Source organism: Meleagris gallopavo, chromosome 1 (genome assembly GCF_905368555.1).
Source record: "Meleagris gallopavo chromosome 1, MGAL_WU_HG_1.1, whole genome shotgun sequence".
NCBI classification, from domain to species: Eukaryota; Metazoa; Chordata; class Aves; order Galliformes; family Phasianidae; genus Meleagris; species Meleagris gallopavo.
In genome coordinates this window covers 173,769,260-173,796,815 of record NC_139404.1, presented here as the reverse complement: position 1 = coordinate 173,796,815, position 27,556 = coordinate 173,769,260, and the positions used below count along the sequence as shown (strand labels likewise).

Here is a 27,556-nt window from a genome sequence, read left to right as displayed (position 1 = left end):
GGAGATTTAGACTGAGCATAAGGAAGAAGGGTGGTGAGGCACTGGCACAGGTTGCCCAGAGAGATGGTGGATGCCCCTTCCCTGGAAGAACTCAAGGTCGTGGATGGGGCTCTGAGCAACCTGATGGAGCTGTAGGTGTCCCTGTTCATTGCAGGGAGGATATTTGAGCAGAGGACTTTTAAGTGTCTCTTCTAACTCCAAAGATTCTATAGTTCTATGACATTGTAAAGACCAAGCAAAACCAAACCAGTACCACTTGATACCGTGATGGTGTTGTGATGGTGTGAGAGTGATGCAGGGCACATCTCTGATGCAGTGCAGGTGGAGTGGGTAGCAGTAGGATGTAGGAGCATCTGCTGTCTGCTCGTGGGCTTGAGACTCACTTCCTGCATCTCCTTTTCTCCAGGTCAGGACAAAGGTTTCAATAATTACTGCAGTGGGTTAAGATGTGTGATCTTCTGGGGCAGGGCAGATACAAGTGGACTTTGTAAAGTGGCAACAGCTGGGATGTGGAGCAGCAGCTGTCCTTCCTTGGTTTCAGCCTCTTCCTCCCCTGGACAAGCCCCTCTATTCCATGTTCCTGCAGCCAGCTGTCAGTGCCACCCACATCCCCACTCCTGGCCCAGCTCCAGAGCCTTCTCCTTACCGAAATACCCTTGTTTGATACGTAGCTGCATCCCCTGGTTTCTTCTTCACTGAAGCAGCTGTAGCAAGCTAACTTTCAGCAGCAGCACAAGACAGAAGCTTCTACTTTCTGTGAGCAGAAATCTCCTTGTGCTGTCACCTTCAAATGGATTTACACATGGCTGTACAGAAAATGAACAATGAGTGGCTGCTTGCTATTGAGCACCCCAAGTCTGTCCATGCAGGGCACATTTGGGAACCAATGACTTCAGCTTTGAACAAGACAAGGAAGAGAAGACAGGTGGCTACAGATATAAACCTGGTGCAGTGTGGTTGTGTGGATGTGGGCAGCACTGTGTCATGCTCTCCCATGGACAGAGGACAGATCCTGACCTGTCAGGTGTACGGATGCAGATGTCACACAGGGGTCCTGGTTAACTCTGGGAGGCCCATTGAGACCACAGAAAAGTATGATAGTGCATTAATTGTACAAGCTTTTATATTTAAGGCATCTGAGAATAGATGCACGTCTCACTGCACTTTGTGTCCTCTTAGCTCCATGTTCCATCCCTCCCAAAGAGGAGATGTTGATGATGCTATTGATGCTGAGCCAATAACCCTCCATCTGAAATCAGCAGAAGTGCTCAGGTGGTGAGCAGCAGAATAGAAGAAAACAAATGGGACCATCCCACACAGATCTACCAAAGCTTTTAGATGTGGGTTGTGCACCAAAGAACTCCATCTGAGACTATGTTCCATGTGGATCAAACAGCAAAACCTTAGATGCCTTTTGTTGGTTGAATCCACCTGGCCTGGTAAATATGCTCTCAGATGTATGCAGTATCACCTGGGCACCAAATGATTTATTGTCCTTCGGTTTTCGTTTATAAAACTGACAAAGTCTGGGCTGATAAATGCTGATATATGTTAAATTCAACCAGCATATGATAAAAGTTGCTTGCCAAGTGGCGACAGCTGGCCGCCTCAGCAAACACGCCGCACAGCTACCTTCACCCCTGAGGAATGTTAATTGCTATTTGATATAATAAAGTATGTTTAAGGTCCAAAGGAAACAGGCAAGGAGGTTAAATTCAACAGATACATAATACTACCAGTCATCATATCTATCGCTTAGCATTTACTACCAAGTAGCAGTACAGCTAATGCCCACTTCAGTCGAGCCTCCCATGGCAGTGATAACAACTGTGACAGGTGTGAGATAATTATGATCGTGATGCTTGCAGATTTACAGTACAACAATGCTGGAGTGGCATCCAGATGACTATGGAAGGAAAAAAGATCTTCGGGCATCTGAGGTTGTACTGCAGTACTATTGAGTCCCTCTTGATATGTCTACGAGAGCAGGTGGAGCCCTGGCCAGAGCCAACCCAAGAGCCTGGTTTGGTGGTATTTGGGGACATGGGTTAGTGGGCAGTACTGATGGTAGGTGGGTGGTTGGCCTTGATGATGTTAGAGGTCTTTTCTAACCTGAATGATTCTATGATTCTGTGATTCTATGGTTCACAGGCAGTGTATCCTCACCACTGACTGGGAGCTCACTGAATGCAGGCACTGAGCAGCTCCACCATCCTTTGGTGCTCCTGAGGCGGGTCTGTGTTGCAAACACAAATGCTCCCAGGTCCATGCAGAGAAATGACCTGAGTTTGAGCCTTCTCCTTACCATGCTCCGAGACTCAACTTGAATTTGTCAGTGCTACAGACTTATCAACAGGACAAGGGGTAATGACCTTAATTTGCACCAACAGAGCTTCAAATTTGATATTGGAAAAAATTCTTCTCAGAAAGAGTGATGAGGCACTGCAACAGACTATCCAGGAGCTGATGGAGTCACTGGCCCTGGAGGTGATCAGGAACCATGGAGACGTGGCGTTGAGGGATGTGGTTAGTGAGCACGGTGGGGATGGGTTGGGGTTGGACTCACTGATCTTAGAGGTCTTTTCCTGCCCTAATTATTATATGAGTCTATGATTTACTCCAAATAGTTTGGGTTTGAGGTGGATGTAAATACTGCATATAAGCACCCTCTCTGTAAGGACAAAATGTGGTAACAATCAGAGATGTGCTGCAAGATGTAGAAGTTCTGCTTAATGTTTGCTGTTGTCTCACCTTGTTATTGTACTTCAAACTTGTAGTGCTTTAAAGGAGAAGCATCTGTAAATTTCTGGAGACCATTGCTGTTGTTACGGGTGTCCAGCACAGCGGGAGTAACCAATCATCTGATGACCTTGCTCTGTTCTCTACCTACAAAATTTCTTTGAGCATGAGCCATAAAGGCATAGAATGGCTTGGGTTGGAAGGGACATCAAGGATCATCAAGATCCAGTTCCCCTTTCCGAAAGCAGGGCTGCCAACCTCTGTATCTAATACCAGACTACACTGCCCATGGCCCCATCCAACCTGGCCTTGAACATCACTTTTCCCTAAACCCTAGCCAGTTAGAGTAACAACTAACTCTTAAGACCTACCCAAAATCAAATTACTTACCCTTCACCAGCAGGGTTGCTTTTAACCCTTAGCCTAATGAGAAACTGTAACCTTACTCATAACACAAACATTCATCTCTTAAGGCTCTTCTGGTAAATGTGTCCATCTGCACAGCACAGAAGGGCTGAAGGACAGCTGTGTCTCTTACCAGTCTCTGTTACCTCATGTATGTAAAGCTCCTGGGATGTATAACTGGAACCAGTCACTAAGAAAGAACAGTGGTGAGAACTGAGAGCTCATATCTTTATTAATTTTCCATAGATACGTGATTGTCGGCAACCACATAAACTCAGGAACGACTTGGAACTTGGAGTAGCCATTGTTAAATGTGGCCTACTGGAGGATACTGTGATTTATCATCTGTCATCGTGTAGTCAAACGATGAACCTCAGCCATATCAACGAGTACAGAATAACTGTAAAACCCAGCATCCAGGCTATCCTGAAGAGCTCAATTTGTTATTCCTACAGTTCTCTTAGAAGAACATTTGATGTGGATATTCTGGAGGGAAATAAAGCAGGAAACGTTTACTTCTGGATGTGGTATTTCACACAATCATAGAGCCATAGAATCATAGAATGGCTCTGGTTGGAAGCGATCTTGAAGATCATCTAGTTCCAATCCCTTGATGTGGGCAGAGTTTTGTCCACCAGCTCAGCTGCCCAGGGCCCATCCAACCTGATCTTGAGCACCTTCGGGGATGGGGCATCCACAGCAATCTGGGCAGCCTGACCTGGGTAGTGAAGGGGCTGCAGAACATTCACCACACTGCAGATGTTCATCTGGAAATGTGAGGCCAGGAACTTCACCTCAAGAAACCATGCTGACCCCCAGCCTGCTTCTCTTTGCACAGGTGGCAGAAAGAGCTCTCAGCTTTATCAAAAAAACAACAAAGATAAATCCAACAAAACCCATGGTAGAAAACAATGGGGATTTCATATATCATGTTACTCTAGGTGTTGGTGTGATCTGAAGTAGGACAACATTCACCAGAAAATGTTGCATCCCTCATGGCTGTTTCACTCTGTTGGGGCTGAAGAAGAAAGTAGAACCCAGAGTGTGCACATTTCTTAGCCAGATGAATCCCATGAGATTCATCTGGACAGCTGGTATTACACCTATTTTATTGGACCCACAGCAGCAGATGGGCTGTTAGGCAGGTAGACAGGTAAGTACTTAGTTATCACAGTTACATCTCTTAATGTTTCTCTATTTTCAAACTATATACACATATATGTATATACCCATACACACATACGTAAACATCAGTGATGTGATTGTACATACATGTATATCTATATTGGTAGTATAACTTGCTCCTGTTTTTCATCAGCTGTGTCATGGAGTAACTGGACTGGCTGTTAGAACTAGTGCCTTTTTTTTTTTTTTTCCCTAGCAAAAGAGAATTCTTCTTTAGATTTCATAGGGACAGCATCTGCAGAATGAGCTTTGAACAGCAAAGACCACAAATTTCTGCAATGCAGAATCGTGACCAGAGGTGTTATAAATGGCTTCTAGCAAATCTAGCCAGGCAGACTGAGACTGTCTGCTCTGCCTCTCCAGCAAGGATTATGGAGCACCATGAGGATAAAAATCATAGAAACAGAATTATTGGAGTCAGAAGGGACATTTAAAGGCCATCTAGTCCAACTCCCTGCAATGAACAAGGACACATACATCTCCATCTGGTTGCTCAGAGCCATGTCCAACCTGACCTTGAATGTCTCCAAGACACCCCATCTGCTGCTCGTGTGCCCATGTGAACTGCAGGTGACAGTGCACTTGCAGTTGTGGTGCCCACCAAGGCCATACCCCCTTCTTGTTACTTTTACTGGAGACAAACAGCTGAGGGAACTTGTGCAGGCAGCTAATGAGGGATGTGAGTTGAGCAATTCATTGCAGCTCTGGACAGCTGGGTGAAAGCCTTCAACATCCCAAACATGAAAGTGAGCTCTGCACCTCTGCCTTCTATTGGTCAGTGCAGATTTTCCTACTCCATCCAGCTTGGGCATATCACTCATACACTGGAGGAATGCCATGAAAAACAGCTGGAGCAATGACCTGGCAGGAGAATAAATTAAATCCCAATTGTATCCAGCTTGTGGTTTCGTATTCTCCTTGAATCAAAGACAGGAGATTTTGGTCTCATTCCAATTGGCTCACAGGCCAAGTCTGTGACATCCTTGGCAAGCATGGCTACAGCTTCCCCTCTTCAAAACTTTACTGGGCTAAATTCCACTTCAAACACTGAGAAGATGACTGCCAATACATCCCTGTTGTTCCCTCATGGCATGGCCCAAACAGCTTCCCCCTTCATGAACAATTGCCTGTTCCTCTCAGCTAGCAAGATTCCCTGCCGTTGCTGGATACACATAGGCAACTATCAGGAATCATCTCAGAGCCTTTCCCTCTCTCCATTGACTGTACATGGAGTGTCTGTACCAGCAGTCACTCTTCTTGGGATGAAACATCATAATTTTGGGAGGAACATTTTCAAAATGATAGAACTAAAGCAACCCAACATACACAGCCTGGCATATCTCTGAAAAGGTGGGGAAGGCAGCTAGTATGTCAGTGTGGCTCACTTCCTTGTGATCCCACCATTGGCAGGAAACAGGAGTAAGCAGCATGTGTAACCATGCCCAAAATGAAGTGAAAGAGAATGAGGTTTAATGGGTTCGATGGGTCTGTAGCAACAGAGAAAGGGAAACATCAAATTTATGTATGTTTTTGTCTTAAAATAATATGTGCAAGTAAGTGTCAAAGTGTCTGGAGAGCAAAAGGCTGCAGATGGTGTCCATCTTTCATGGCTAGAGAGAGGATTCGTCTGGTATCTAAACCCTCATCTGTTTTCTTCTCCCTCTCAAGGGAAGCTGTGACCTTCATGAGGACATGTGGCTGCACGTCTTGGTGGGATCAGCCCCAGGCACCTGAAATCAGACTGAGCATGGGATGGACTGGCCATGGGTGGAAATGGCCATGGAATGGACTGGCCGTTGGATGGGCTGGCTATGGATAGGACTGGCCATGGATGGGACTCGCCACTGGATAGACTGGCCATTGGATGGGTTGGCTATGGGTAGGACTGGCCATGGATAGGACTGGCCATGGGATGGAGTATTTTAGCTCCCCTCTTACTCTGGGAATAGGTGTTATGGGTGTCCCAGAACAGTCTCAGGATCAGTCACCATTTTCTGTACAAATGCTGTCTCCTGAAGAGTTTTGTAAGCAGGGTTGCTCATTTAGAGTCAACCCAAAAAATCTCCAGCCCTTCCTTGGAAAGGAATCTGCTTACAGGCTGTTTTCCTATAACACCTCCAGGGTGACCTCCCTGTCACCTGCAAACACTCAGCCACACCTTCTGTCCTGTCAGTGGCAGTTTCACGGGCAACCCTGATGTGTTCATCCTTACTGCCAGAGCTGAGAACATTCACCTGCCCACCACCTGCAGCCCTCACCTTACCATCCCTAGCATTAGAAATTTCTTGAAGCGTGATTGAATCCATGCATCCAGGTACAGTCTTTGCTCTTCTTTGGTCATTAAGCACTTTGCAAAAGCACATCTGTAATCACCGAGTGGTAATTTCCATTGCCCAACTGGGGACAGATATTTGGGTGCTAGGCAGCTCATGCAGGCATAGGGTTGCATTTGTCAAAAGCATCCTGGAGTATGGGAAGAGTTGCCCAATTGCTGGTGGCAGACAGCAGGGCAGTGGAGGAGCTGTCAGTGGGGAGCTGGCTCTCTCTGCTCCCACCTCAATAGCCGTGTGATGCAGTAGCTGTCAGCTTACACACAGGGGTGTTTGCCCTGTAACAAATACAGGAGGTTACCTGGGGTCAGTGACCTAGACAAGGGGCTGAAGGAACAGCTGTGTGTCACAGCCCAGGCTGCAGCACAAACACATTCTGCAAAGACCATTCAGGCTTGAAGGGAAACTTGTGGCTGAATGCAGTGGATGATACCCAATGGATACCCTGTCTTTGAGGACATTCTAGGTTGGACTGGACTGGGCTCTGAGCATCTTAATCTAGCCATAGGTGTCCCTGTTCATTGAAGGGGAGTTGGACTAAGTGACCTTTAAGGGTCCCTTCCAGCTCACAGAATTCTATGATTCTATGCTCAGACTCTGGACATGATCCCAGAAGCCCATGGGAGGGAAGCCAGGCAAGCAAGACACAAAAGGGACACCTGGTCCCAGTAAAAAAAAGCACGGGCAAATCCTCTGGGAAAGACAAAGAAAATGTCTACATCCTCTCCTCCAGAACACAGCACGTCCTTCAATATTCCATCCATCGTTCAGCTCCCAGAGGCACCAGAGAGGAATGGAATCTTGGGAGCCATTTCCACATCCATCCACTTCATCTTGGGAAAAGTATTCAGCCCATCTAGGCTTTGAGAGCACAATAATATCAAAACCGAATTTGAACGAATTTACACACAGACCATCATAACATGATAATGGGGAAAAATACACAGCCGTTTCAAGCTTGAAGAGTCTAAGTAGCGTGGTTCGGTACAAATGGCTGATATGCTATTTGTTTATTGGGCAATCTACTTCTTTATATTGTTTGTCAGGCTATATAATTTTAGGTGAAAGCTTTTTAGCATAGTGCACCCGCCAGAAGAACTTCCTTTATATACAGGCGTCTGCTCCAATGTACATAGAAAATAGACCACTAATTGCCTTCGTACCCCTTCCTGCTCTGCTAACTAGAACCTAACTACTCAATAAATTAGATGACCATATTAACGCTGCTGTTGCACAAATGAGTTGAGCACTAACAGTTGATTTCATTTGGGACTCACGAGAGGATCATTTAGCTTGAGAGGCTGTTTTGGTAACTCCTCTCTGTAGAACACACTTATTCAATTGGAATTTTCCTAAACATTGTGAGAGGAATGAACTCTTCACAGGACACCACAGAGAGACCTGGATTCCTTCACTGGGATTGTTCTGGGAGAGGCACCTTCCCACTTTTGGTCTGCTCTGGGTTTTGCAGCTCTGAGAGGAGGAACCACAAGGCAGTGTGGTCCTGATGGCTCTGTGCTCCTGAAAACTTCTCTATCAAAGCACTGCCTCCCTTCCCTCGTTGCTATGATGAAGTTGCTCTCACCAAGGTTTTTGCAACACCATGCGGTTTTATGGACCGTGAAAAACTGCTGCAGATGTAACATCTGAGAGCAGCCTTAAGTAAAAAGGCCTCATGATGATGCCTGGCTACAAACCCGTGGGTTGGTGATGCTCTGCTGAAGTCCATCAAGTGGCATTTTGAAGTCTGAAGCCCAGCAGGACTCTCATCTCTGGCTGGAGCATTAATCTGCTCCCCGGCAGGGCAGCACCACCTGCGTCAGGAGCCAGCCAGGGCATAAAGACTGAAGTGAGCTCAGAGCAGCCAGACAAGAACTTCTCCTAATCTGTTCATTTCTCCAGCTCACCCATCTCAGCCCGGGATGGAGGGGTCCCATGGCTCAACCCCTAACATGTGCTCTTCCCACTCGCCTGTTCCAGAGAGCAAGACCAAGCAGTCTGTTGAATTCACCCAGTGTGTTCCAACTGCTCCTTCTTCAAAGCCACCTGTTATTCCTAGAGCTTGAACCAAGTGCTGAGTTAATGATTGCTGGGGGAGTTCCACTGACCATTTGGAGAAAACAGCCTTCTCCAGCCTCCTGGACACCCCAGGCAGGACATTTAATCAATGTCTATGTCCTTGTCAGCTGATGCATTAAATCAGGTGGTGCTTAGGTACATAAAATCATTTCAGGCTCTGACAATATGCTTTCCAGTGTTCAGGGAAGGACCAATAAAACCTGCACTCATCTTTAAGAGACTGAAAATCTAGCTGAGCTTTCAGTGAAATGTACAATTTTTTGCCCGTTGTGTATACAGTTCATTATGGCTCTGTAAAGACATTGATTTTTTGTCAAGTCTGTTATGTAATTGTGCTTTTAAATCACAGCTTTCCAAATTTGGGCTGGACATTACCCTTCAGGTGTAATATAAATAGAGAATGGAAATATCATAAAAATGCATATAACTGTAGATGTAAGGAATTGGAAAATACTAACGAGGTGGAAATACAATATAAAATAATAAGATGGAAAAAGCAAAAGAGAAAACAAAAGAGAAATAAAGTGAAAGAGAAAGTGGGGGAGAGAAGAGAGGAGAGGAGAGGAGAGGAGAGGAGAGGAGAGGGGAGGAGAGGAGAGGAGAGGAGAGGAGAGGAAGGAGAGGAGAGGAGAGGAGAGGAGAGGAGAGGAGAGGAGAGAGAGGAGAGGAGAGGAGAGGAGAGGAGAGGAGAGGAGAGGAGAGGGAGTACTGCATTTGTTCTGTTTTCCCTCCGAAGTCCAAGACTTACTTCATGTTTTATTACATCATGCTCAGATGAAGGATTTCCTCAAAGGCTGATGTTGTATTGGTTTATTGAAGGGAAAATCAACTTTCATGCTCTGATTTTTAACTCCTTGAATCATTTCAATGAGAGGTAAGCACGTAAAGCCCTTCTGAAATTCATACTGATATAAGTGGGATTGAGTTTCAATTATCTGCTAATCCCAAGTGCCAAGCTGAGGTGGGCAGAAACGCTACCAGTCCCACCTCCAGGAGAAGCTGACCCAGCTCCTGAATATTTGGGGAGAGACAGAGCTATGGAATGGAAAATTTCAGCACAAATGGTTGAAGCCTGGCAAAGCTGTAGTGGACAAACAAGAGGGAGGGCCGTGGTGAGAACCACCAGGTGAGCCAACAGCAGCTTGAACAGCACCTGCATGGCAGGTCCTGCCAGCCTGCTCTGCAACACAGCACCCACCCAAGGAGTCCAAGGGGGAAATGTGAGCAGCGGTAGTTTTGGTGTGTAGAAATTGGGTAGATGCATGTGTAGATGTACATGTAGATGTCAATGTCAACACTGATGTACACATCAATGTATGTGTAGATGATGTAGATGTCAGTGTTGGTCGAGGTCAGTGCTGATATCGATATCAATGTAGATGTGGGTATCACTGCTGATGTCATTGTTGACGTTGATGTCGATGTAGACATAGATGCAGATATTAATGTAGACATACTCCCACATCTTTCAGCCATTCTAACCATGAAATGGTAAACAAAGCTGTGCAGAGTAGATGATGTGAACATGCTTTATTTTCAGTAGAAATGTTCACAGCGTTTCAAAGCAATTGTTCAACTTTTCCTGCATGGCAATGAGGTTGTACAGATCTCTGGCAGTATTTCAACCACAAACTGCAATTATGAAAAAAAAAATATTATGAGATGTAAAATGAGGTCTAAAACGACAGAAACCTCTCCTACTCTCAACCTTTTGTAAGACAGATATCCTACATATTTCATGGACAAGCTCTGAATCAGACTGGCCTACATGAATTTGTACTGGTATATTCCATCATGAAGGAGCTATGTGCTGGACAGAGAGCTGCAGGAGCACTATGTAAGTGTAGAACCCCTCAGAGACCAAAACAGCTTCTCACAAAAGGAAAAAGAAAAAACAAAAGAAATGCTGATGAACGAGTGTTGCTTGAAGGCAGCTGGAATAGTTCATGCTCTTGTTTTTATCATCAGTGCTCCAAGGGAAAGACAGCTTTGTTTTCACATGGTTATTGATTATTAACCAGCCCTGTGAAAGGTTACCTTTCTGCTAGATACATGATGTGGGGGTTTAACAGTCAGTCCCTGGGAACGCTGTTTTGCCGTCAGCTCTTCCTCCTCCCGCTGCAGCCCTTGCCGTGGGGACAGCTTCACAGTGCTGCTCTGAGTGTGCTCCAGCCACCTTTCCTGTTAAAAAGTGAACTGCAAAAAATGCAATTGGGCACTGAGAAATCACTCTTCTGGTCAGGCACCGGAGAGGGGGGTGATGGAACTGCCATTGGTCACCGCAGGAGAATGGGGAAAATTGAGTGGGGGCTCACAATTATTTGCACTGAAAGGCAAACAAAATGGTCCTGCCACCTTTCCAAGGAAGAAAACATCATGTCCAGATGATTCTACAAATCACTGATCCCAGCAGTGTCTGTTGGACATCACTGGGGAGGAAGCAGACACAGCTTTCAAACTAAGCTCCCAAATTCAATACTTAGGGTAAAAGTTTTGAAAATTCCATTGAATTTCAGAAGGGTGCCAGTCCATATCTGATGGTCTATATATTAAGGCCAACATTTTAAAACCACACAGATACAACATCAGGTACACAGCTTGGCATTCCAGATCACAGGGCACTCAACCACATTCACAATGCATTGTAAAAAGTTTTGGGCTTCGTACTGTATGGAAAACCATTCCACTGTGCAGACAACCTCTTCTTTGCTGGGCAAACACCCAGTGAGAAAATGACATCAAACCTCAACAAGTCCTTGAAAGACACTTGAATCTGATATGGCGATCCAAGTATTACAGTGTGGTTATTGCATCTCTCACTGTAGGACAGCAACAGCCGAGTACCTGAAACATTTGTTATTGATACTGGGTTATATGAATTCCTGTTCTGGTGGAGGAGATAATTACGGTGTGCCTGCTCTGCTTATTATTGCTACAGTCATCCTTCAATTGCTTTGAATTAATCTCTTGAAAGAACCAACTCACAATAAGGATTTAACTTCGAGGTGGATTGTGGGGGTGATGTAAAAAATCACCTCAGAGGAGTGAGGTGCCATCAGAGGAAACACTTGGACCTGCCAGAGTGGCTCTCAGCATGAGGTGTGACCGTGCTATTGATTGTGAGGCTGTGCTCGTGAATCAGACACAACACAGAGCTGAAAGCATGAGCACCCTGTCTCCATGGTGAGGTTGTAAAAAGTTCCCCAAAGGAGTAAAACCCAGGGTCTCCAGCTGGCCCACAGCACACATCCAGCCAACAGTTAAGGTAGAGTGATGGAATCATAGAATATCTCAAGTTGGAAGGGGACCATAAGGATCATCAAGTCCCACACCTGGCTCCACACATGACCACCCAAAATCAGTCCACACGTCTAAAAGCATTGTCCAGACTCAGTGTCACGAAGTACTGAGGTTGAAGGTGAACCCAACCATCCCTGTGGGATTTGTTCTAGTATGCAACATGCCCCTTGCTTTTGCTTTCATAATTTTCTATGGTTAGACATTGAATGCTATTGTACACTTATGAGCTGGAATAAATATGCTCCTTTTACCAGCACTCTTTTATTTGCACAGTTACCTATAGACAGGATGGCCAATATCCTCAACACCTCACAAGCCTGCCAAAGCCTTGGGCCTGGCCTGTTGGGCAGCTTCCTGTTGGGAGATGCCAACAGGTGTGCAGGAGTCCTGAAAATCAGTGAGGAACATTAAGGTTAGAAAAGACATCTAGATCATTTAGTCCGACTGTTGACTCATCCCCACTTTGTCCATTAACCATGTCCCTCAGTGCTACATCTCCATGTTTCTTTTGCAGGGTTGGACTCAGTGATCTCCTGAGGTCCCTTCCAACCCCTGCAATTCTGTGATTCTTGAGCACCTCCAGGGATGGTGATTCCACCACCTCCTTGGGCAGCACTTCCCTGAGCTCATCCTGCCAAGTATTCAAGAGTCATTGGTCCTTTGAGTTCATGTATATATACAAGATCAATGCTTCACCTTCTAATTTCTTGCATCGTGCCTACACATCTCAAAGCTCTCCCAGCTGGAGAATTAAGGACGATGCTTTAATTTAAGTTTTAGCACAAACTGTTGCAGTTATTGCACGGCAGCAGGCAGGATGGGCTCTGGGTGGGTTCAGCTCCCACTGCTGCTGGACACCGTCCCCCCAGGCACAAGCAGGGTCCCCCATCACAAGCCCTGTTCCCGTGCTGCAGTTCTCTGCCTTGTTGTTAGCACGACAAAGCATGCCCTTATCGCCTGCTCACGCAGGCAGAATGAAAGAGAATTAGCTCTAAATTATACGAAATTCATTTGCTTTGGAGGGGGGAAATGTTTGCTCTATTTAAAAATGTTCGTTATAGAGAGAGGACCGCATTAAGACGCCGGGTAATGGTCCTACCTGGAGATGAATCAATTTGCTCTGGTTTTTATGGCCACGCGTTTGTTTGCCCTCTCCGGTTCCCCGTGGAAAACGTGGGGCTATAAATGCTTTGGGGAACAGCGTGGAGCCGGGCTCCCCGAGGGGATGAGGATGGAGCTGTGGGGAGCCCCCAGCTGCCCCGTACCCCCACCCAGGATGGGCTCCGTGATGCCCTGCCCTCCGCACACCCCCACCCCACGGTGATTCCCCACGGGGCAGGGAAAGGCTGAGCCCCACTTTCATCACAAAGCTCTGGGGGCTTCAAACTCCCCAGCTTCCAGCCGAGGGGGAGGTGTGTGAGAAGTCTCCAGAAGGACCAAAGGACCTCAAGCCCACTCCCAGGGAACGCATGCTCCTGATGGGGGCGGGCACAGGGCTGTGTCCCGAGCACGGTCCGTACCCCAGCCCAACGTGCCAGGGGACGTGGGGGAGGGCTTCGGGTTGGGGGGGAGCCGAAGGAGCAGCGATGCCTATCGGTAATTCCCTCTAATAAAATACTTTTTCACTATCCGCACTATAATTGGTTTACAGCCTTTTTTGTTTATTTATCCATAAGAGCTGCTGTTAAATGGCTTGAGAAAGCAATTGCTTAATGGCTCAATATTGAATCAAAGGCTCGGTGTGCTTTCCGAGAGATGGGGGGCCCGAACGCATTCATAGCGGAAACTCATTTTCCATGTAATGGACTGGGCGCTTTTATGATCCCGGCTTCTGAGCCAGGTACCGGGGAACCTCCTTCCTCTCTGCCCACGGATGCGTCACCTCCACCGAGCCGGGCCGGGCCGGTCGAGCCCTCGGAGACGGAGCGTCCGGTGCGCGCCCCGACGACTGTGATCGGAGACCGGCACGGAGCGCCCGGAACCGGGCATGGAACTCAGGGAAAGGGCGGTGAGAGGAGGAGGAGGAGGAGGAGGGCCGGTCAAAGGAGGAAGCGTGCCTGCCTCCGAGCCGGAGAAAGCGGCCTGCGGGCCGAGCGCAGGGAGGCAGGGAAATGATCTTTGTCCCTTTCGGTAGCTCTCCGCCTCCCCATAGCCTCGTCACCAAGTCAACCGGCACCGACTTGGAGCACATTATCTCCGAGGGTCAACACATTGCAGCTCGAACCGCGGGGAAGGCTCCAAAATTTCCCCTTTCGGCAAACAATCCGCTGCCTATCGCTCGCTCTGCCGATAGCATTGTGGTCCCCCACGGCCGCATCCCCCGGGCAGGGGGCACAGAGAGCTTCTGGCGCGCCTCTGCTGCTTGGGGTCTCCCCGCAGTACCCACTCCCCTCTCCACATCCCTGCCCGAGAAGTCCCGACCTCACCCCGAAGCCAGGCCCCCCAGGAGCCTTTTGCCACCTCCTGGAAAGGATCTCCTGGAAGGGATGAGCAGCCCGTGTTTAAAAGGGGGGCACGCGGTAGGTTTTGGGGTCACCCCGCACGCCGGAGCCCGATCACAGGGCTCATCGAGTGGGGTCAGATGTATTTGTCCAGCGGGGCGAAAACGAGGAAAACGGTTCTGTGAGGCCGGGGCCACCCCGGTGGCCTCTTATGGGTCCCGCCCCGCCCCGGAGGGCTGCGGGAGGGCTCACGTGGGGGTGCGGCGCCTATGGGGAGGCGGCGGGAGCCGGGCAGGGCGGCGGGGCCCGACGGGGCGGCGAGCTGTCAAAGAGGGATCCCGGCGGCGGGAGCAGCCCGATGTGCCCCTAGCTGCCGGACCCCCCGGCCCGCCGCCATGAACACCGAGGAGCAGTACTACGCCTCGGCGCAGCTCTACAAGGAGCCGTGCGCCTTCCAGAGAGCGCAGGATTACAGCCCCAGCCCCCCCGCCTGCCTCTACGTGGGCCGGCAGCAGCAGGCTCCGTATCCCGGCTCTCTGGGGACGCTGGAGCAGGGCAGCCCGTCGGACATCTCGCCCTACGAGGTGCCCCCCATCAGCGAGGATGCCGGGGTCTCCCACCTGCATCACCATCACCACCACCACCCTCACCTCCCTCCCCCGCACCAGGACGCTCTGCCTTTCTCCGATGGGGCGGACCCGGGGGCGATGGAGGAGCCCCGGGTGCAGGTGCCTTTCGCCTGGATGAAGTCCACCAAGTCGCACGCCTGGAAGGGGCAGTGGGCAGGTAAGCCCCGCCGCCTCCTCCCTTTCGGAAGGAACCGAAAGGGCTCCGATCTTGGGGGTCCCGCAGCAGTCTGGCCGCTCCCCCGCAGCCCTCCGATCCCGCTGCCGCCGGGTCCCGCCGTCGGGTTGAGCCCGCCCGGGTTAAAGTCCCGTTCGCATCAGTCGGGGAGGGGTGGCAGTGCCAAACCCCGCGTTGATCCCCACGAATTCCCTTTCTTCGACGAACCTTTGGTCGGGTTGGGGCACGCAAGGACTCGACGTCGGGGAGCTCGGGGGGCTTCCGCGGGGTCCCCATCCCGCGGCGTACGGGAACGGGGCAGCTCCAGCAGCCCAACGAGGAACCCCCCCGCTGCCTCCGGCGCCCCGCAGCCCTCAGCTGTGGCTCGGTCGGGATCGCACCTTTACAACCCAGAGCCCGGGGAAGGGGGAACAATGCACAAACGAATCGGAGGTGCCAGCGAGGGGAAGAAACTCTATCGAGGCAGAAAGTTCCGCTGTGGAACAATATTTCTGTCTCTGCCTGCACAATGTTATCGTGTCCTGCGCTTTTGTCACGCCTATACGGCAAATATTATATTAATGGCTTTGTTCAAATAGACAGTTGAAAAGGGACTGGAGGGCTGAAATCACCGTGAAATAGTCTGGGAAGTCGCATTCTCAAAATATCCGTGTGTATATATATGTATTATTTTTTCCCTTAAGCCCGAGAAATGACCAAAACCTCGACAAAACAAAACTTTCCCCTCTGAAGTCCCAAACCCTTCTTCGCTGCTTCCAGGGGGGTCCAGGCAGCGCTGAGCAACACATGGCACTGGGGATGAGCTGCGGACACCCGCACCGCTCCCCATACTCTGAAGCAGTAAGGTTGGAAAAGACCTCTAAGATCACCAAGTCCAACCGTCAGCCCATCCCCACCGTGCTCTCTGACCACGTCCCTCAGTGCCACATCCACACGGCTCCTGAACACCTCCAGGGACGGTGACTGCACCACCTTCCTGGGCAGCAGTGCCACTGCCTCGCCTCCTTTTGGAGAGGAAATGTTTCCCGATATCCAACCCGAACCTCCCCTGGCACAACCTGAAGCCATCACCTCTCGCCCCACACTGTGCCCCTCATGCCCGTGAAGTGCCCGCAGTCAAACCCCCCGGTGTCAGCACTTGAAATCCTGACCCAAAACATTTTGACCGCGGGGTTCCCCCTCCAGTGCTGCCAGATTGCTTTATCCCAACAGTGCGATTCCTTAATGCCCATGCACGTACAGACGTGTATGTCAAAGAGATTAACGTTCTTTTTTACTTAATTTTTCTCTACACTTTTACGTATTTTACATATTTTTCTGTATTTCTATATATTTTCATACGGATGTGTCCCGGAAACAAAAGACCAGGCAGCCTTTTCCACATCCAGTCGACCCAATTGCTATTTCAATCGCGACGCCCCGGAGGTCGCATTGCCACCACTCCGAGGTGTCCCCTGGGGCTCCGGGCGCGGGTGACATCGCGGTGACACCTCCCCCGGTTCTCGGCCCCTCCGGGACACAGCGGAGGCCGTGCTGGGAACGGTGATGTCGCCACTATCGCCGTTTCCAGGATCACGGAACCAAAGGTCTTCCCAAGCCGGGCGCTCCGGCTGCTCCCAATCGGGGCTCTGTGCTCCCATCCCACATCCCCACACCCCACGACCGGGACGAAACCTGTGCAGACATGGGTGATTTTTTTTTCTCCACTTTTTACCATAGAGAGGTAAAATTTGATTCTACTTTTTTTTCTTTTCCTTTTTTTCTTTTTTTTTCCCTCCCCCCCCCCCCCCTTTTTTTTTAATATAAATTATTTTTACAATTTCTGGCGATTTACTTCAGTGGATTGATTTATTTCCACGTCGATTCACTGAATACTTCGGCCAAACGTTTACAAAACGAACCATCAGAGGCCGCGGGAGCCGCGCACAGCATAGCGCAGCTCGGAGCGGGGGGGTGGTTCGGCTCCCGACCGTCTCGTCGCCCCCCGCGCTTCCCCGACGGGGCGGCCGCGGCCGGGGCTGACAGTGGCTCTCCGCAGGGGGTTCCTACGTGGTGGAGCCGGAGGAGAACAAGAGGACGCGGACGGCCTACACGAGAGCGCAGCTTCTGGAGCTGGAGAAGGAGTTTCTCTTCAACAAGTACATCTCCCGGCCTCGGCGGGTGGAGCTGGCCGTCATGCTGAACCTGACCGAGAGACATATCAAGATCTGGTTCCAGAACCGGCGGATGAAATGGAAGAAAGAAGAAGACAAAAAGAGGGGGACGGCCAACAGCGCTGATCCCGAACAGGACTGCGTGGTGTCCTCGGGGAAGCTGCAGGGCAAAGAGGATCTGCAGCCGTGACCGCGGACTCCAGCAACCCCTCCAGCTCGGCCTCGGCTTCGCCCCCGGACAACGGAGGGACCCTCAGGGCCCCGGGGCAGCGCCTGGGGCCTCTTTCTCCGAGATCCGCGGTGCCTCTCCCCCCGGAGCTCCCCGAGCCGAAGCGGCGTGCGGGGCCGGGACTGCGGTGTCCCGGGGGAGGCGGATCGCGGATGGCCGACACCGACGGCGGCCGCGGCCCCGGGAGCGCGGAGCGGGCAGCGCAGGAAGGGGAGCGGGGCCGGGCGAGGGGCTCTGCGGGCCGCCCAGCCGCTCCGACGGGCTCCGCGGCACAGGTTCTGCAGGGGACTTCCAAAAGAAATCGGACTCGTGCTCGGTTCTTCGGCAATTTGGTTTGTTTCGTTTTCTTCTGACTTTGGGAAAGGGAAAGAAAAAAAAAATGGGGGGGAAGGGAGGGGGAGGGAGGAGGAATAAAAAAAATATTAAAAAAAAAAGAGAAGAAAATAATAGTAATAATAATAAAAATAAAAATAAAAATAAAAATAAAAAAGCCCGACTTCCTGCGGGCAGGATTTGGAAGATTTCTCTCCCCAGTGACACCGGGCACACAGGCGGCCGTCGAGGCCCGGCGATGCGGGGCCGCGCTGCTGCCCGGGTCTCGCCTCGGGGGTCGACGGCAGAGGCGGGAGGGGAAAGTTTCCTTCGGAGGAAAAACTCCTTCCCTTCTTCACCGCCCCCCGACCTCCGGACGTCGGGCAGAAGTCTCCACAGCTCCGTTTCTTTCCTGCGCGTCTCCGCGCTCGGCGCTGCGCGGTTTTGTTTTCTCTGCGGACAACGCGTTACGTCCCGGAGAGTTCAGGGCTGTTCGGGGCTTCTTTTGGAACCCGAGAGAAGCGGTTCTGAGGGGGAAAGGTGGCATTTCTCCCTCATTCCTCAGCCGATGAGGAAAACCTTCCCTATACCGACAGCGGCACGGACGGGGATTTCGTGGAGGAGAAACGAACGATCCTAAAACAGCGCTGGAAATTGAATTCGATGGGAGGAAGGCGGCTCTTTGCATTTTTTTCCCCCTCATCTTGCATGAAGCGTTTTCCTGTAAGGAACAGTGGGCACCGGCGTGTCGTTCTGCTGCTTTTCTTTGCTTGGGGGCATTAACACGTGGGCACAAACAGGGACGTTCCTGGACTTTTTCGTTTTGCGTTGCACGGGAAGTGCAGCACCAGGCCTGGATCTCTTCAGTCACTCAAACGCCGTCAACGAGTGAGAACTCTGCTAATGATTCTGCGAACGAACTACCAATAAAGCCGTTCTGCTGAAGAACCAAAGCCAGCAGAGCAACACAAGTAACGCCGCCCAGACTTTGCGGGGACCATTTTAAACCTCAGCACTTCTCCTCACCGTTAATTTCACGTCAGTCTGCCACTAGAAACACCCCCCGGAGCTATTTCCAAATGCTTTCTGTGCTGGCTACATCGAAGTTGCACTCAGGGAGCCTCTATGAAAATAGATCCAGGTGCCAACAGACGATCTTTCAGACTGAGGGATGGGGTTTTCTACTAAGATCCCTATGGAGCATTTTGCTGGGTGAGCAGCAGATGTGGCAGCAGAGATGTGCCCGTCCTTTTCCCGGTACAACACATTTGGTTTCGGTTTTTTTCCGTGCACTGCAGTAATGATGGAGACTTTCTGAACTGTGCTGAGTTTGCTCCACCTGACCACGAGGCCAAAGTGAAAGTAGAACCAGCTCTGCATGATTTAGTTGTATTGAATAAAATCTTTTTCTTTAAAGAATTGACATCGCTGATGGGTTTGGCGCTTACTTTTTTCCTATCCATCTTTCCTACAAAGGCACCTATATATATTTATAATGTTAGTTGAGTCTGGACAGCTTTGGGATCATGCAAAGGTAAATGTATGGCAATCCCAGCACCACATCAAGCGGGCAGGAGGTAAGAGATGGAAGATTTGGCTGTTGTTTATTTCCTTCTCAGCAGTACTCAGCTCCTCCAGCCATTGCTCTGTGTGGGTTGTTGCTGCCATAGATGAATAACGATGACCATAAATCAAACCTGAAATAGGCGATTTAACACAAGGTGTGAAAGTTTTTCCTCTGCTGTCTCCCATGCTGTGCTCACTGCTGCTGCCATGGTTGTGGCAGATGGTGGCTGAGAGGGGAACACAGTGCTCAGGAGGGCTGTGGTGCTCAGAGGGTGCCAGCCCTGCAGCCAGCAGCATGAGCAATGGTTGGGAGCTGAGCGCTGGGTTTGGAGCTATGCACATTATTTGCCTTGTGAGCAGGAATACCACTGGGCATGGCTGCTGACAGATCTGTAACAATGGTCTCTTAATGCCTAGGGAGGACAACGAATTGTGGAAAGCTCTGCATCTCTCTTGCTGCAAGCAGTGAATATCACTGACTTTCCTTCACCCATAGCTGATCCCTCCCTGGGGCTTCCAGCACCTGGCACAGCCATGTGTCCATGCACCACATTGGCTGCGAGCATGAGGAACAGGGCAGCAAAGTGAGATGCACGTGCAGCTGCAGCTTCTCCCGCTCTCAGCCCTTCCCCACCTCCTTTCCTTCACCACGTGCTGTCCAGATCCTCAGCTCGTCTACACCCAGGTGTACCTGGGAGCTCAGCGTGCACCCAGACGGTGGAAAGAAGTTCAGTGCCTCCCTCGCAGCGTACCGCAGGGCTGAGTCATCGCTGGGCAGCCTGGCTGTGGAGCAGGAAGCCCGTGCACGTGGTTCCCCTGCTGTTTGGCCTGACACTCACTGCCTTCTGCCTAGCTCCAGCAGCAGAACTGCAAGCAGGGGAGGCTGTGGCAGGGCTGCTGCCAACTGCATGCCCTCCGGTGGGACATCACTTTCCCAGGAGCCCTCAGCCTGGCTCCATTTGCCTCTCACAGGAGGCAGGTTCCTTTGGAAACAGCCGTAGCCATCATAAACGACCCAAAAATACAGTGGGAGTGGGGAAGCTGGAGGGTGAGTTGGAGGATCTGGCCACAAGCAGAAGCATCCAAAGCAGGTGTGATTATCTATGAAAGCACTGGCAGTGAAGGGATTGCAGGGCTTTGTTTCGTGGCAGAGATGGACCAGATGCAAATAGCTCAGCTCCTCCTTGTCCCTTCCTTCTCAACAAGACTGGGTAGGAACACACCAGGGCCCGTGCCAGCAGACCAGGCTGTGCCAGCACCGGGGCTGAGGCAGGGCAGGGACACCCAGTCCTGGCCCATGTTTGAGCACTGCTTCGTTGCATTTGAACCCTTCTGCAAGGAAAAACAGCCACCTGCCTAGAGCGCAGGCTGCAGAGCTCTTGCAGAAGAGCTGTGCTGCTCTGTAGCATGGCACACAGTCTTGTACCACCACCCCTCAGCATGGCTACTTGGGTCCACCTGGTTCCAAACATGCATCTTTCCCTCCCAGAATAGCACCCAGCACTGTGCTGGACTGTCAGTCTCTGCTTTTCTCTCCCTGCTGGTGAGTCAGTATTTGGCCAAAGGTGAGACTGCAGGAGGTGGCATTGCTCGAGATAACAGAATGGCCAGTTCTGTTTTTTTTTCCTTTGTGATATAGGCTGGATTTTTTTTTTTATCCCAAGAATGGAAATTAAAAAAAAAGAAAAAAGAATTGGGGATAACCCCCTCTGCTTTGAAGGCATCAAATCCACCGTTTCTTCATTGAGGGTTTGGTAATATTCAACCCACGGCCCTTAGTGGGACAGTTTAACTGCAGATAGAAAAAGGTTTGACTGCCCTGGGGCAGCAAGAGGGGCTGTGCACCGGGCTAGCTTGGAAGGAAAGCAGTGAGGATGAGGATGAGGAAGAGGATGAGGATGAGGATGAGGAAGGCTGGCAGCTGTGAGCAGGAGGGATGAAGGAGAGGAAGGAGAGACCAGAGTTGTTTGCCATGGTGGAGAAACCAGAGAGGCATTTGCCGAGGAATTGAAGAGAAGGATAAGGGATGCTGTGCCAGGAGCTCTGCTGCTGTGGGACTGCGGTGCCAATGAGCTCATTAACCGGGAATGCGGCTCTGCGTGGAGGGAGAAAGTCGCTGAACCTGTGCTCTGTGTGTTTTAGCAAGCTGCTAATTAATTGCAGCTTGCACCTTTCCTACTGAAGCTTAATCCCTTTGCGATGCAAGGGAGTTGGCTCTCCCACCTCCACAGCCTTCCTGGTCCATGCACTAAGGGAAAGTGATGGGATTCCAGCAGAGATTTGCCATTTCTGTGGGTTTCGCTGGGCTGTGTTGAACCCTATTGGGTGCATGGCATGTTCCCTGGTCAGTTCACACCAGGCACAGCCGCTGCAGTTGCCCAGGGCTCTACGTAAAAATGTTTTTGGTAAAGCTTCTCACAAAGCTGCCTCGCCACGCCTGGAAAACGTCGTCCCAATTGGTTTGGATGCAGGCACTGGAAATCATCAGGAAAACTGCAGAGGTGCGGGAGATAACACTCCAGCTGGGGGCAGATTTATGTCTCGCTCCAGCAAAATCCCATTTACTCCCATGCTTGCTTTCATCCCACCCTCTCTGCTCGGCTCTGGGATGTGCAGCGAGCCACACACCCGAGGAGCTGCCAAGCCCTGGTGATGAGATGCTGGGGGCAGCAATAGTTCCTCGGGAAACCTTCATCTGGCTCTGTGGGATAGCTCATCTCTGGGGTGACACCAGCCCTGTGTTTGACACAAGGATTGTGTTGGGTGCTCCCACAGGGGAAGCTGCAGGTATGTAGGACTAAAATAGCCACCATCTGGGCTCTCCAGATACTGCCAGGGACATTTGAAGGGTCTGCTCCATGGGGCTGTTTTATGTAGTTTGCTCTGAAAGTAATGCCTTCTATTTATTTATATGGAAATTTTAACAAAAGAGCACAGTAATGGTGAGAGTGTCTCCATTTCCTCTATAGGGAAGGGAAGGGAAGGGAAGGGAAGGGAAGGGAAGGGAAGGGAAGGAAGGGAAGGGAAGGGAAGGGAAGGGAAGGGAAGGGAAGGGAAGGGAAGGGAAGGGAAGGGAAGGGAAGGGAAGGGAAGGGAAGGAAAGGGAAGGGAAGGGAAGACCATCCTGCGGCGATGCTGCCACCTGCCGGCCGTGCCTCGCAGCACAACCCCGCGCCACGGCCGGAAGTCCTTCCTTTTTTTTTCTTTTTTCTTTTTTCTTTTTTCTTTTTTCTTTTTTCTTTTTTCTTTTTTCTTTTTTCTTTTTTCTTTTTTCTTTTTTCTTTTTTCTTTTTTCTTTTTTTTTTTTCTTTTTCCTTTTTCTTCCTTTTTTCTTTTTTTCTTTCTTCCTTTTTCTTTTCTTTTCTCTTCTTTCTTCCTTTTTTTCACTTTTTTTTTTTTTTTTTTTTACTTCTCCATTTTGCCTCTTTTCCTTCCCCCTTTCTTTTTCTTAATATTCTCAGATACGCCCAATCTCAGCTTCAGGATTTCTTCATCGTGCAGTTACAGAGGGAGAAGTGGAGAGGGCAGGCAAGTGGCATGGCCAGGAGTGCTGAGTGGCGCAGGCAGTGAATAAAAGGCATTTGCTGAGCAGCAGCATAGAATAGGATGGGGCCCACGGCCAGATACTTCTTCAGGCTGGGAATGACCAGCTGTAACCCCAGACCTCCCCAAAGTCCCAAGCCTGCTGCCTATTCCTCCCCACTGCTGAGGTGGCTTACTTACATTATTTTAATGGTACTTGGGAATCTGAGCCTGCACCCACAGCAGTGAGCAGAGGGTGGTTCAAAGCACTCCTCAGTACCAGGGCTGTCACCAAAAGCCTCATATGCAGACACTTGTCTGCTACCCCCAGGACAGGATGCCTGCACCCAAACCCCGTTCCAGGGAACGGCCCCTCGCTCACACTAACTCTGTGAACAGCGGTTCCTTGGACAAGAAATTGTTGGTTCAAGCCAAGGGCTGGCTGTGCACCATGGCACAATTACTTAGCCCTGCTGATTGAGCTCAGCACCCAGAAATATCCCCTGGCACGTTGTAATTAAATAAGACAGTTGTAGGAACACAGCCCACCCTTTGCTTCCCTGGCACAGCAAGCAGGGAACAATCATCCGAGCTGGATGCCTCCAAAAAGACTCTGCTGGGAGAGATGCCATGTTGCAGCAAGGCTTTATGAATCCTGGCTCCTGGCTGCTGCCTCCTGGTGCCATGGTGTAGGGACAGTGCTGAGACAGTGCCAGGAGCCTCTGAGCTCCTAAGCTGACCTAAGTGTAACAGTGCTGCAGTGATCCAACCATGCGCTGCTGGCTCAACCATGTGGGGCCAAGGACTATGGGCAGCACAGGATTGGGGGTGGCTGTGGTTGAAGCAGTACCAAGGGCTGTCCTCCTGCCTCAGGCCAGCAGCATGTCCACAGGCAAGGAGATAATGCAGGGCATGTTCTACTGGCAGAGCCACCAGCAGAGATCGTGCTCATGAAGATGGAAAACACCTTTGGAGCTGCGATGGGAGCTTCCAAAAGAATGACAAAAACTAAGCAGTGGTTCCAAAGCGGTGCTGCAGTTTTGTAGTTGTGTCATTGCTGGGAATCGTGTTTAAGTCCTGGAGGAAGGAATACGCTTCTGATAAGAGAAAGTCACCTTTTTTCTGAGTCACTGCATTCCTGGGAATGGTTGTGCAAGATGTTTTTAGAGACCTCACTTCAGCTCCCCGTGGTTGCCTATCCATGTATAGGTGCATGGTGCATGTATAGGCACAATGGTGAGAATCAGAGAAGATCAAAATATGAGCATTTTTGCTGCAGAAACCACATACCACACTACCGTACCAAAAAGAGGAGTGGATTAAATTTTCTTCAATGATTGAGATTTATGTTTCATATATGGCAGCAATTTTTTATTTTAAGCTAGAATAAAAGCTCTTTGCCATTGCTGGTGGGAGGTGTTTTTTACCAAGTCCTGTGCAAATTCCGTCTCATATTCACTAATTTTACACATTTCCTCAGATCAAATTCTACCACCCCTTGATTTCATCTCAATTTGGGAACCCATTTGAATGCTGAGGACTCTGGTGTCTGGGTGCTGCCTATCTTCCACGTGAGATGCAACAAAGGCAGGACTGGGACCTTGTGAACCCTGAGCCCTGTCTCAAGGTACAGGCACAAGGACCATGCTCCCAACTCACAGTGTTTGAGCTTTGGAGCACAACGAACGTCAGTCCGAAGTGCTGAGAGCTTGCTGTGTTTGCCGGAGGAGGAAGGGAGGTCCCATGGCAGGAGCATCCCCTCCCAAAGGGAATAACGCTGGAGATAAGGCAGCTTTTCTCCTACAAAGGTCTTTGGCTCTCTGAAAGCTATCTGAGCTTGGAAGCCAACGAGACGTGCCAGGGGAGCAGGATCTGACTCAAAGGCAGAACTACTTGCAACAGCTGCCAGAAAATACCTGGGTGACTAAGGAGGCAAGAATGCCTCAAGCAGGACAGGCCCGTGTGCTCAGCTCTTATCCCTCTGCAGCAGTATTTGCTGTTGCAATGCATTCTGTTTGGCTTGGTCTCTTCTTTCGGATTAGCTCTGTGGAAATTGGTTTTCTTCCCTCCCTGCCCGTGTTAGTGGGGTACAGATGTGAGCCCTGATGTCCCATTGGGCGTATGGCTGTCTGGTCTCCATCCAACCCAAGCATTAGGGACCAGCAGGCTGGAAATGAGACCTTTAAGAAAGAACAATATACTTGGAGGAATTGGATCTGAGCCAATGGGTTAGATATTATGTTTCGACCTGAGAAAACACGGAATCAGTCATAGAATCCCATAATCATTAAAGTTGAAAAAGACCTCTAAGATCACCTAGTCCAACCACCAGCCCATCCCTCTCCATGCCCACTGACCACGTCCCTCTGTGTCACATTCACACACTTCCTGAGCACCTCCAGTACGGTGACTGCACACCTGCCTGGCAGCCTGTGCCAATGCCTCACCACACTTTCTGAAAGGAAATTTTTTCTAATATCCAACCTAAAGACAGGAAGAAGAGGGAAGTTGTTACCTGCTATCCTGCAATGGCTAATTGGACCAGGCCCTGATGTCTGCTGCACATTTACATCTTGGCACACAGGTGAGCATGAAATAAAGATCCTTCACAAGTTGTCATTCTCTCTTCTCCCAAATTTGTCATGCTTTGAAAGCATCTGGGGGGAGGACCCCATGGGCACCCCGGGTGGATGGTAATTCAATCTAGAAATACAGGGTTGAACAGGGATTCCTGGCCTCCAGATCCAGTCTCCTGGCAACAATTTGTTTATTTTCACGAACAGCTCAAACTTTTCTCTTTTCTGTCCCTTTGCACAGGAGTGTCTACCCCACTCTTGGCTTCTGAAGGAGCCTGAACAGGAATGAAGGGGATAGCAGAGGGTGAGACGTGAATTATAAGAACTCCCCTGTGTTCACACGACAGGGGACAGTGAGGACTTGCCTGTCCCAGTGAGGAGCTCAGCTCCATGGGGGTGGCCCCCTCCATCCCAGAGGTTCTGGCACTCAACTGGACTCTGAATGGGGGTCCACACCTCCCACCCAGCTCCCCCCATCCCTCACCCACACCGTACTGCACTGCATGCCCTTCTTTTGCCCTGCGCTGCCTCTGCACACCTCGCACTCTGCTGCCTTCCTGGCCAGCCTCCAGCCCTGCTCTGCTGGCAGCAGCTCCACTTTTGCTTTCGGCTCCAACTGCCTCAGCCTTCAGCACAGAGCCCCACAAATGGGCTGCAGTCTGCTGGGATCCGGGTGAAGCATTCTGTCATGCATTTGGGCTGTGACCGACGCATGCAGCAGTGAAGGTTTCTGCAGGTTGCTGCTTGAGGAGATGGACACAATCATCCTTATGGGGTCCCTTCCAACTCTGGATAGTCTATGATTTTATGCTTACTGCTGATTTTAAGACTTTTTCTTCTTTCTATAAAGCTTTGTGGTGCGGGCTCCGGGTGCTTGACTATCATGTTGAGGACATGCAATGTACCCTCAGGGGATGCTCTGAGTTAGGTATTTCCTTTAGATACCATCTGAGCCCTCTGTATGCGGGCCTTACAGCTCCTTCCATGGTGTTCTGTGACATATATGACCACTTCTTACCCAGAACCCAAAGAACTTGTTTAAGGAAGTTCCGTTTATGGACAAGCTAAGCCAAGAAAAGGAACTCCGGGTGCTTTCTTATTGCACTGTGCCAAGAGAGGGCGGCAGGGGGCTGAGTTCCCTTTCCACCCTCCTGCACTTGGAGGTCAACCCTTCAGATTCCATGGTTTTTACACAGAGGGGTGGGAAATACCACCCCAAATAAACACAATATCCAGTTTGTGCCTTTGTGTGCTTCTTTATGGCACACAGGCAATATCAAGGAAGCGGAAGTTTGGAGGATTATTTGCTTGGGGATGGGAGGGGGTAGATGTTTGGAATGGGGTGTGGGTACAATTTGCTCAGTTGGTTCCTTTTTAAACCAAGAAATGTGAGTTCTGCATTGCCACCATCAGGAGCTGGAGGGGAGGAGCTCAGAACATGAACATCCACTGGCAAAAGGGAGCAGAGATTGGTTATGGAACTGAACTGGAATGGACTGGAACACACCTGGCTGCCTTCTGTCTCTAATGAACATTGGGAGGAACGGGAGTTTTGTACAAGCACATTACGCTGGGCATCTCAAGGGGATCAATGATCTTTCTCGAAAATCCTGAGGGCTGCAAAACCTGATGCTTTCAGCACTGGAAGCAGTGCGTGCCACCATCACCACGTGCCACCTCCGTACAGTGTCCATGGGTTCTGTCACCCCAGCTCCAGAGGCACAAGGACACGCCAGCAAAACCTCACCAAGCATTCTCTAACACCCACATATCTCCTGTGATCAATGTACTCACTGACGGCCCTTCATAACTCCGTGGTCATCTTTTTTCTTTTTTCTTTTCTTTTTTTTTCCACTGCCATTAATTATTCCTGGAAGCAAATAAAAGGGCCCACCGATATCGCTCCCTCCTTCTG

The 27,556-nt window shown here is 50.1% G+C and overlaps 1 protein-coding gene across 1 annotated transcript; it reads left to right on the top strand.

Annotated features, from left to right (window-relative positions):
* The first annotated feature begins 13,735 nt into the window (after window positions 1-13,735).
* On the top strand, window positions 13,736-18,019 carry PDX1 (pancreatic and duodenal homeobox 1). The gene is made up of 2 exons (XM_085216115.1): window positions 13,736-15,265; window positions 17,322-18,019. The coding sequence occupies exons 1-2, from the start codon at window positions 14,749-14,751 to the stop codon at window positions 17,624-17,626; spliced, it is 822 nt and encodes a 273-aa protein (XP_085072241.1). The 5' UTR covers window positions 13,736-14,748; the 3' UTR covers window positions 17,627-18,019.
* The last annotated feature ends 9,537 nt before the right edge of the window (window positions 18,020-27,556 follow it).

Coding starts and splice junctions, on each gene's coding strand:
- PDX1 (XM_085216115.1), top strand. CDS start 14,749: ATGGGGAGGCGGCGGGAGCCGGGCAGGGCGGCGGGGCCCGACGGGGCG. Junction 15,266..17,321: donor CTGGAAGGGGCAGTGGGCAG/GTAAGCCCCGCC, acceptor GGCTCTCCGCAG/GGGGTTCCTACGTGGTGGAG.